This window comes from Pagrus pagrus (assembly GCF_965226575.1).
Source record: "Pagrus pagrus genome assembly, chromosome: 17".
In the NCBI taxonomy this organism is placed as follows: Eukaryota; Metazoa; Chordata; class Actinopteri; order Spariformes; family Sparidae; genus Pagrus; species Pagrus pagrus.
The window spans coordinates 14130659-14140721 of record NC_140201.1 but is presented as its reverse complement, the minus strand read 5'-3'; the positions used below and the strand labels follow the sequence as shown (position 1 = coordinate 14140721).

General features: G+C 40.1%; 1 protein-coding gene across 1 annotated transcript; it reads left to right on the top strand.

Moving 5' to 3' along the window:
* The first annotated feature begins 2384 nt into the window (after window positions 1-2384).
* cibar1 (CBY1 interacting BAR domain containing 1) lies at window positions 2385-9639 on the top strand. Its single transcript, XM_084379534.1, has 8 exons — window positions 2385-2558; window positions 3343-3577; window positions 3696-3764; window positions 4815-4964; window positions 6341-6445; window positions 6751-6864; window positions 7798-7917; window positions 9191-9639. Exons 1-8 carry the CDS (start codon window positions 2530-2532, stop codon window positions 9311-9313), a joined length of 945 nt encoding a protein of 314 aa, XP_084235660.1. The 5' UTR covers window positions 2385-2529; the 3' UTR covers window positions 9314-9639.
* Window positions 9640-10063: the final 424 nt, after the last annotated feature.

The window sequence follows — 10063 nt, the reverse complement described above, 5'->3', positions numbered from 1 at the left end:
TTCCAGACTGAGAGGATTTACACTTCACTTGGATGGAGGATGGGTCTCAGCACAGAATAGACCCCATTAACTTTTGGATCAGATCCAGATAAAGGGACAGATCCAGGAAATGTTTCTTCTCACTTTCTATAACATTACTATAGATAGAGCAGGCTTATTTAAGAGGCTGGTATCTATGATTTAGTACAATTTGATGCTAATCTAAATAAAAATCTGGATCTAGCGAACCTAAATATGTTTTGTTTGATATTGGATTAGACTTGATTCAATTAAAGGGTAGTGTTGGGCCTTGATGGAGGTATGCACTCTACTGAGTGCCGTTCCAGTTTCATATTTTTTTGTCCATGTTCTATAATTTTGCAGTTTTGCATTATGCTGTGTTTATTTATGGTCTTGTATGACAATAAAGTGTACCTTGTATCATGTAAATTTGCTTGATGACTGTTTAATCAAATGTTAAACAGGCCAAAGCTGGATGTAAGGTTACTTGAATGTAGAATAGCATCATGCCATCAGATGTCCTTATTTAAATTTAGCTGGTATTTTCATTGAACTATCAAAAAAACAAAACACACACACACAGTGTAATGAGCCATCAGCCGCAGTGGAGGAAGGTTATATCAGAAGCATTTAACGAAGAAATGAATCTATACCAGCATCAGCTGTACCACAGAGTATAAACCGGACCCTCTTGGGATTCCAGGCACACAGCTCAATGCAATGACCGTGTTTTACATCGCCAATCTGTTACAGTGGGATCTCCCCTGCTTCAATCCCATGGATGATTAAGCGTGATAATTAAGGTTTTTGGACATTTTCCACAGAGGAGCAGACGTGGCAGCTGGTGACATTCATGCATTCCCAAACACAGAGGAGGGAATTACAATGAGGCCTCCATTCATTTCAGTGATCACAAAGTCTGCTCTTGGCACCAGTTCAAAAACAGTCAAGCTGTTGTTGAAAAGGACTATTTGTGGCTCTCTTTGTTGCAATGTAGGCAATGTACCTTGATCTATTTGGGGAATTATTAGAAACCATAGAAAGCAGCCAAATGTTTGTTTTTGTTTTTTTCAGCAGGGATATTCACTTACTGTTGTCCAGGAAAGAAACCAGGGAGATTATCAAATTACTTGTTTGATGTTTTGGTTAATCTCCAATATACACGGCACGATATTAGAGATTTCACAGCTGCTTTTTATAGTCTTTTGTTTGCTGGATAAGAGTTAGACCTGAAATGTAGGCTCAGCAGACCAACAAATAACGCATCAGTGAGATCAAATAGCCAAAATCAGCTGTGTCTATTTTTAGCTTAATGTTATTTTTTATGAATGAATGGCCATAAATGAATGACAGTAAGTGCCTGTTTCATTTTGGGTGCCAGCCCAAAATATTTACAGGTCACAAAAAAAGATGAAGACATGGTCTCAGTTACACACTACACACGCACCATGTTGTAAAAACATAGCAATTATATAGCCTAACATATAGTGATTCCTGCATTTGAAATGTAGCCAGCATCTTGCATGGTAGGCTCGCTCCGCTGTTGTCTGTGAGTGTGAATGGGTGAATGAGAGCTATTATAAAATGGCGTGGATACAAGAGTTGTGTAAATACAGTCCAGTCCAGTAATATCAGCATAATATTATTTGATTATTATTTTTGGTGGATCAACAAGAAGACAGCATTTTAGTGCCTTATTTGGTCAAGGCAGATAAAGCATGCATTATGGTTGCTTTACACTGTTGGGTAGATTAATCTATTGCAATGCATCATATTGTTGATCATTGTGTTTTGTATGTATAATCTTAATCGAGTAACAAGTACTAGCCGAACTAAAGTGTTTGTTTGTTCTCCTCCTGTATGTATTTGTAATAACTCTATGTAATGTCCTCTATGTACATTTATTTCTTTTACATTTGATGTGTATGTGCTGCCATTGTAGGCTTTTTACCAGGATTCTTTGTATATTGTTGTTGTTCTCAATAAATGTAAAATAAATAAATAAATGACTAAAGAGCTAAAATGAATGGTGAGTAAAAAGAGCAGTATTCATACATGTATGTATTATTATGCAGTACAAAATGGGAAAACTCAAGTACCCCAGGTACAGTAAAGTACAGTACTAGGTTTGTTTACTCAACTAGGCTACATGCAGTACGCTACTTGAGTAAATGTACGTAGTTACTTCTGCTTTACAGGTGATATGACATAAGCAAACCACAACCAAAGCTATTAAAACAAACTCTGTTGCCTCACCTCCAACTGTAGAGCTGAAATCTTTCATTTTCTGTCGAAGCTAAAGAGGAGAAAAGTGGCGAAGAGCAGAGAGAGAAGCAGGGTTGACCGATGACTCAATCTCCCAGAATGCATTCGTCAAGCGGAAATGTCGAGGACTCCATGGAAACGGCTGGCTGGCGTGCTGCTAGCCTGGGAGAGAAGAAGCAAAGCAGCTAGCTAGTTATCTTGAATCTGGACACACGGGATCCAGACACACTTGGCTGAAAACACTTGAGTTGGCTTTCTGCAAAGATGAGTCGTACTCCCGATGCAAGAGCGAGGTAAGATACAGTCAACGTGTCAAACCGCTAACGTTAGCTGCGGGGAAACTAGCTGCTGCTCGTTAAATCAACGTTAGCGTTTTACAAAAAAAACAACCAAGAGCTTATCAAGCTAGCTGTTGGTAAACTTATGTTTAAATGCTTTAACGCCACACTTAGTGCAGATACAACAAGCTAACCGCGTACTTCATGAGAAGCGCCAGGTGTAAACACTAGACTTCAGCGGACCATGATAAGAATAACGTTGACATTATTTCAAAATTGACCTTTCTGTATGATTTCCGTTTCTAATCGTCAAAATAAAGTCCAAATACGAACGGTACATCTTAGAAAATGTTATTTTCTTACACGATAACTAATAGCCTAATATCTGGTACTAAATAAAATGAAAAGGCTTTACTTACACAATGCATCAAATGGCAACATTTATGTTTAATATTGTACATGGTCCCTCTACAAATAAAGATTGATTAAAGTTAATAAATAAGCCTGGCCAAAATAATTGTGATGCAAGATTTTATCCCAATAATCATCAAAATAAGCTTTAAGTCCTCAAAACATATTGTAATCAGTGTACCTTACCTTTCATTGTCTCATTTTTAATTTGTACACATACATGGCCCATAAAGCTGCTTCTGATTTTGAAACTGGTCAACAAAAATCTGCACATCACACCCACAATATGTTTTATTTACTGAAGGCCTGCTACACTCTGATATAGTAAGGAAATTCAAACTCATATGACTCATTTATTGGTGTAAACCGTGTCCTTCACCCTCTCCAGGGACAACCAGACAAGAAAGATCCAGGAAAACATCACCAATGTGGAGAAACACTTTGGAGAGATGTGCCAAATCTTTGCTGCCTATGTCCGTAAAACAGCCAGGCTACGGGACAAGGCGGATGTCCTGGTTCGGGAAATCGGCATGTACGCGGACACGGAAACGCCAAACCTGAAGAGTGGATTAAAGCAGTTCGCTGACCACCTGGCGAAGGTCGAAGACTACCGCCAAGCTGAGGTAAAACCTCAGTGTTTTATTTCCTGCTTTTATCTCTTCAATCATTACTTCATATTCACAGAAACAGTCCAAATACTGTATGTTAGTAAAAGCTAACATGAACTTATTTGCCCTACAGGTGGAAAGACTTGAAGCCAAAGTCATAGAGCCATTAAAAAGCTATGGAGCTGTAGTGAAACGTAAAAGGGTGAGTGTTGCTTTGAGCTGCAGCCTGCTCTTTCTAATTGATAAATTACAATGACCAGACTTCATCCATGTTCAAGGTGCAGTTATTGTAAAATTAGTAAGAGAGATATTGACTTTTTTGTAATTTATCAGAGCACTGATGTCACTTTTCTGTCTTATTCTTTAATATCTCTTTTCCAACAGTTATACAGAAAGACAGAAAATGCTGCAGCAGCAGACATCAACTTTAAATGGCTCCTCCAATATAGTTGTGTTTAAGGTGCACCTTTGTTACTGCAGCATTTTTGACGGTCATGTTTCACAATTAAATGCTCTCTGGTCTTCAAGGATGCAGCAATTGTGTCACCAAAGTAAGACCAAGATCCAAAAAGAGCAATTAACTGTTAGTGTTACTGCCCCTGCATGGCCACATGGGGGCAGTATTGATGTAATGATAACATCCCTCTGGCACATCAGTGCTTTTTTGTGCCATCTCCACCTCTCAGCATCTTGTTTTAACCTGGATCAAAATACATTTTCTGGTTAAAAATATATCAAGTCGGTAGTTCCTTTTTAACTTTTGTGGTAGGTGTAAATCATAAATTATCATATCAGTCATGTTTCTGTGTTGTCACTGTCAGAACAGTCCTGTTTTTTTCTTTCCTCTTTAAATTAAAACACAATCAAACTGCGGACCCTGTGCTAAAAAATACATGATACGCTTTGAGCTTGTTTCAAAAGAAACGGCCCACTTCAAGAATGATTGTGAAGACACTTGTGAATAAAGTCAAGCTGGCTATATCCAGTTTTCTGACAAAGCTCAAACAGTTTATCATTATTTTATATATCTTTCCTTTGAAATTACCAACTGTGTCAGACTTGAGACAACACAACAACCTGCACAACAGGGAATTCTTGAGTTCTTTATCCAGAACCACAGAGCTACACCAAATGTTTGTTAGATTACGTCTTTTAGGATTTGAAAAACAGACACATAACTATAAATAATTGACTGTCATTGTTAATTCTCCTTACGACTACTGTGTCCTTGTCTCCTTGTGCATCCACGCAGGAAGATCTGAAGGCGACTCAGAGTGCCAGAGACAGAGAGGCCAAACAGATGGCTCAGCTTGAGAGAACCAGACAGAGAAACCCCTCAGACAGGCAGATCATTGTATCCTTGAATGTTTCTCAAATATCAAACAGACAGAAGACTTTAAACGTGGCAGCCCAACTACATACTTCTTAAGTGCTGGTGACGTCTTTGGTAGAGCTTACTTCCTAGTCAGTTATTGATATAACTCCATTTTGAAACAAGAATACAAACTTTTGAATGTTTGTTTTGTCTAGTTTGAAAAGGTTTACTTCGTAGTATCTTCCCAATCACTCGATGCAAGAACAATTTGTATCCATGTACAGTGTGTAGATCAGGATGCATGTGCAGGAGTAGAACAAACACTGACAACAGGCTAATGTTCTTTGGTGTTTCCTTGACCTTCGCCTTCAGTCTCAGGTGTGTCCATGTGCATCTCATCACTAAACATCATCATCATGTACGACCACATAGATGAGGCAAATTTCTCCAATAGAAATCGCTCAGTATGTTGTGAGACTTCAGCGGATGCTTGGTTGTCAAATGCAGTGACAGCAGAGCTACAGATACGTTTTTTTTATATCCGTTTGACTTGTGACTCGCTCGCAAACCCTCTTCAGTGTCTCCACAACTGTCAACATGCAGCGCCTATAGCAAGCGAAAGTAACAGCAGCAGCTCGTTTTATATAGCTCCGGTTTTCTCTGTGTTTATTGAAGGTGTTAAATAATGCGCATGAGACATAAGTGTGGAAACGCTTTTACTTTCCACTTCTGTAGAAGCATGGCACCAACAGTGTTTCCAACAATATATTTTTTTGTACGTTTTGAAGGATTGCATCAGAAAAGGTTGATGGAAACAGCAAAAGTTGAAAATATTCAAGCAAAAAAGTTACGACGCCCGCTTGAGGTGGTTTTTGCCTCTTCTGAAAATGACTTCATGGGTGTAATAGGTGATGGAAACACCTTTTCTGAATGAGTTCATACGTAACAAACATTTAACTCACATGACTGCCCAGCTGTATCCACTACGACAGAAGGAAAATAAGCTTTATCCACTACGACAGAGTATTTACATAATGTGCCAAAACATGGCTGGTAGTAGCAACGGTTACATGTGGACAAATGAGTTGCCCAAATTATTCTCTCATTCTAATTTTTAGCTTCGAACCAGTTTATGTAAACACACTTTTTCCGATTTCCCTTTTTTGCAACATTTCAAAAGTTTGCTTCAAATTCGCATGACAGTTGGATGGAAACACAGCTAACATCTGATGGGCTTTTGGAGATAGTTGGTGGGGCTGGAACTGCAGGTGTTAAACTTTTGGAACTTCTTACTTGGGTATCAAGTAAACATTTTCTAATCAATTACAGGAAAAGATACTGATGATTTTTTTATGTTTACACTAGACCATGGCACACTAATGCTTTTTTCTAAAGCTTTAGCCATAACCTGTCACCTGTCGATATGTTTTGTTGTATGTTTCTTCCATGTGTTCTCCCATCAGGCTGAAAGTGAGCTCCAGAGAGCCACCATGGATGCCACGCGGACCACCAGGCAGCTGGAGGAGACCATAGACGAGTTTGAGAAGCAGAAGATCCGGGACATCAAGGTCTGCCACTCCGAGATTTCTACTCACCTCAAATTTAAAACTACAGTTTCAGTTGTGGCGAATGTAAACTATGCCCGTTGAAGCTGTGGGTGACGGTGAAGTGAAACCAGACAGTGGTTATTTAGAAGACCTTTCTAAAACCTGCCAACACCTCCTGATCCTCCTTCAGTTGGTTGAAGCCAGTCTTGTATTGTCATTTCAGAGCTGCTTTTCATGTCTTGTGGTCACCAGGCAGTTGTGATTCATTTAGGTAGTGGCAAAGCTTATTCAACACTGAAATTTCATCTCTGTCCTTTTGCTTGTAGAAAGTCTTTGGTGACTTTGTGACAGTGGAGATGGCATTCCATGCCAAGGCGTTGGAGGTGTACACCTTGGCCTACCAGAGCATTCAAAGTGTGGATGAGGAGGAGGACCTGGAGGTAGGCTGATGCTCTGCCCTGTGGTTAAAGTTAGCCTGTTAGCATTAGCACATTTGTGTTCATAGATGTGTCACTCAGAGAAAAAAGGATGTATATTTAAAGCTTATACTGGCCTGGGGTTAAAGCCGGTCAGTTTCTACGCACACCCTCTGCTGTGCACTTGATAAACCTTGTGGCTAATCCAAGCTATCATGGTGTTATTACTCATCATCTTGTTGCTCATACTCCTTAGTCCACACCCTTTATCTGATGTGGTAACATTGGAGAAACATGCGGTGAAAATGTGCACAACCCAGAGTATTGCTGACTCTTCTGTATACAGTTTGGTTTGAGAGATCTGACGAACTATTCTAAGAGACTAAATCAGTAGTGAAAAACAAATGATCAGTGGTATTCAAGTTAACGAGATTCTTCCTGCAGATGCCCTTCTGCTATTTTCCTCCACCCCATGCCATCTCATCTGTGTGTTTTTGCACTGAATCATCTCCCTTCCATTCACATTGAAGCGAAACTCCTCAGCAAGACAAAGCTGTTTTTCAATGACTCACCAAACAAAGCATGGGAGATTGAATCATCCGAAAAAGGCACAATGACAGGCATGAAGATTATCCTGATCGAGGGCTCTTGCGGAATTTATTTTCATCAGCGTGGTTTAAATGGCAGTTTGTTATCTGAGGCATACCTGCTGAGCTGCCTTGTTTACGTGTGACCGAAGAAAACATTACCAGCCTAGTTGTTGATTTGCTGGATATTCCAGGTTGTACAATGTATTCAAGTTGTGCACTTTACTTTACAGTCAGTTTTAAAATTCATAGTTATCTTGTATTACACTCAGCGCAGACATTAAAATAGCCAGTGGCTGTGTGTGTAGGCATTGCTTACATTCTCCTGTCTCTCCTTGGAAAAAAACATAGCGCCTACTGTCTTTGGCAGGTGTTCAGGAGTTCGCTGCACCCCCCTGACTACCAGTCACGCTTAGACATAGTGCGAGCTAATTCCAAAACCTCCCTCGATCGGACCGGCTCCTTCCTGAGTACATCAGGGACTTTACAGGTAAGATGCAGACAGTACTTCAATAGAATTTAAGTAGATCCACGTTTGACGCACATTCTCTTATTACATTGAGCTTTATCTTTTGACAGTTGCACACAGTAAGTTTCATTGTGATGAAATAGGGGAAAAAAATCCCTTCCCCGCAGCAGTCTTCCTCATACCAGTAGAGGCTGATGCTCAATAACTCTTAGTCTCATCAGTCGTTGCAGTGTTTTACGCAGCATCACCATAGCCATCATTCAGTTTGGATTTCCATACATGTCATCACATGTCTCTAACATTATGCATTTCTCTTCACATTCAGTTAGCATCAGCATCGCTGACTTGTGAATTTGTCCGGACAGCTAGTTTGCACTCTCTCACTAAATGAGGAGTATCATTTGACATCTTTGACAAGTTTTCTTCTTCAGGTCTCGTACATCGTGTTCAGACGTCATATCTCCTATCTAGAGATGTCCAGATTGCAGCTTTTGGACGCAGATTGCCTCACACGCGTCTTGCGACACATCTTGGGTTTGATTTTATCTGGGGGGAAATGCAATCACTGCTAAACAAAAAACACGCTTGCAGTCAGGTATACAGCTAGAAAAGAGGATTGCAAAATGTACGATTAAATGCCACTTAAAGTCTAACTTTGACGACTTAATGACGAAGCAGATGGCTAATGTCACACAACAATGGCAGCACCCACGGGGAGGGGGTAGGATGTATTCAAAGACGAAAGTACTTGAATTAGGCAAGTGAATGGAATCTTTAGATACGTTTCCAAGTATGAAAGTTCTGTAAAATTAAAATTTTAATGGCATCTGTTACCTCATCGTCGTTCTTCCTCTTCTAAAGAAGGAGGCTGCACTGTTTAGGGTTCAACTGTGTGTACACTTGCCAAAGGGATGTCATTTTGTTACAGTCAGCCAAGTTTTTGTTAACTTTTGGCGCCCTGCACCTGGAACCCTTGGAGGTCGGAAGTTGGAAATTTCAACAAGGAAATTCCGACCACCGACTTTCTGGCACGCAGCAGTAGACTACACACACGCCAGAATATGAATTTGGCAGTCCTTCACATGAGACATCAATGTTCGTATACAATAGTACTATAAATATGGACAAATGTAGCTCAGGGTGTGTTCTCGTCTGTACCTGTATGGTCTCTGCTCATAACCGCAACCTCGGTAAAAGCGAAATGTTGGGAAGCAAGCCGACTCAGCGGAAGCACCAATTGCACTTAATGACTACCTGCTAAGTGTTTTAGCTGCATGTTTATTTGTTGTCACAGCAACAAAGGGCTCGGCAGACGAGAAGAGAGGAGGAGGAAGAGGAGGAGGAAGAGGACGAAGATGAATCTGAAGAGGAGGAGGATGAAGAGGACGAAGAGGAGGACACGGATGATGAAAATTAATGTGTGTTTTTTGTTGAATCTTGCTTTGTGTTTGTTTGGAACAAAGGTGATATCAGAAGGTGTGTAACTGTTTAACAATCTTGTGAAAGCAAAGCTGTGTCATTGCCAAAATCACCTCATGCAGGTGATCTGAGCAGTATTGTAGTGTAGGTGGTGTGATGTAATTGTGTAAGGATTTGTTGAAACTCCAGCTCTTTGTTGTATTAGCTATATTTTTATAGAACACACGATGCCAAAATGTGCATTTTCATATTACGTTATCAGTGAATTTTATCACAAAATCATACTCATCTTTATAAATAAAAGATATCTGTTTTCACATTCTGCTTTGTTCCAATGGGATGCTTTACTATAATAAGTACACAGTGTACCCTCAGTCACTTTGCATGGAAATAGCAGCAGAGAGGTTGATTGTTATTTTAGAAATTGTTCAGAGTGTGAATCAGTCTAAGTGACAGTAGTTACGTGACGACTGCAGTTGAAAGTGACTCATCTCTTCCACAGACAAGCAAAAGTGGTACAAATGAAGCTGGGGACATTTCGCACGACGCTCTCTTTGTTTATCAGGATATATATATGTGTGTGTGTGTGTGTTACAGTATGTGTTGTCTGTCACAGTGGAGGCTGCTGCCACTTGGTCTGCTGATGGCTCCTATGTCTCTCCAGCATGAGTCATTCAACACATTTATCATTCCTCGGCTGCCCGTGTCACACTGAATGCTTTTCCACCCCTGGTCTTGCACACATAAA

Excerpts from the sequence above, each read along its gene's own strand:
- cibar1 (XM_084379534.1), top strand. The coding sequence starts at position 2,530 with ATGAGTCGTACTCCCGATGCAAGAGCGAG. Across the intron at positions 2,559-3,342 it reads ACTCCCGATGCAAGAGCGAG|GGACAACCAGACAAGAAAGA; the intron begins GTAAGATACAGT and ends CACCCTCTCCAG. Across the intron at positions 3,578-3,695 it reads AAGACTACCGCCAAGCTGAG|GTGGAAAGACTTGAAGCCAA; the intron begins GTAAAACCTCAG and ends TTTGCCCTACAG.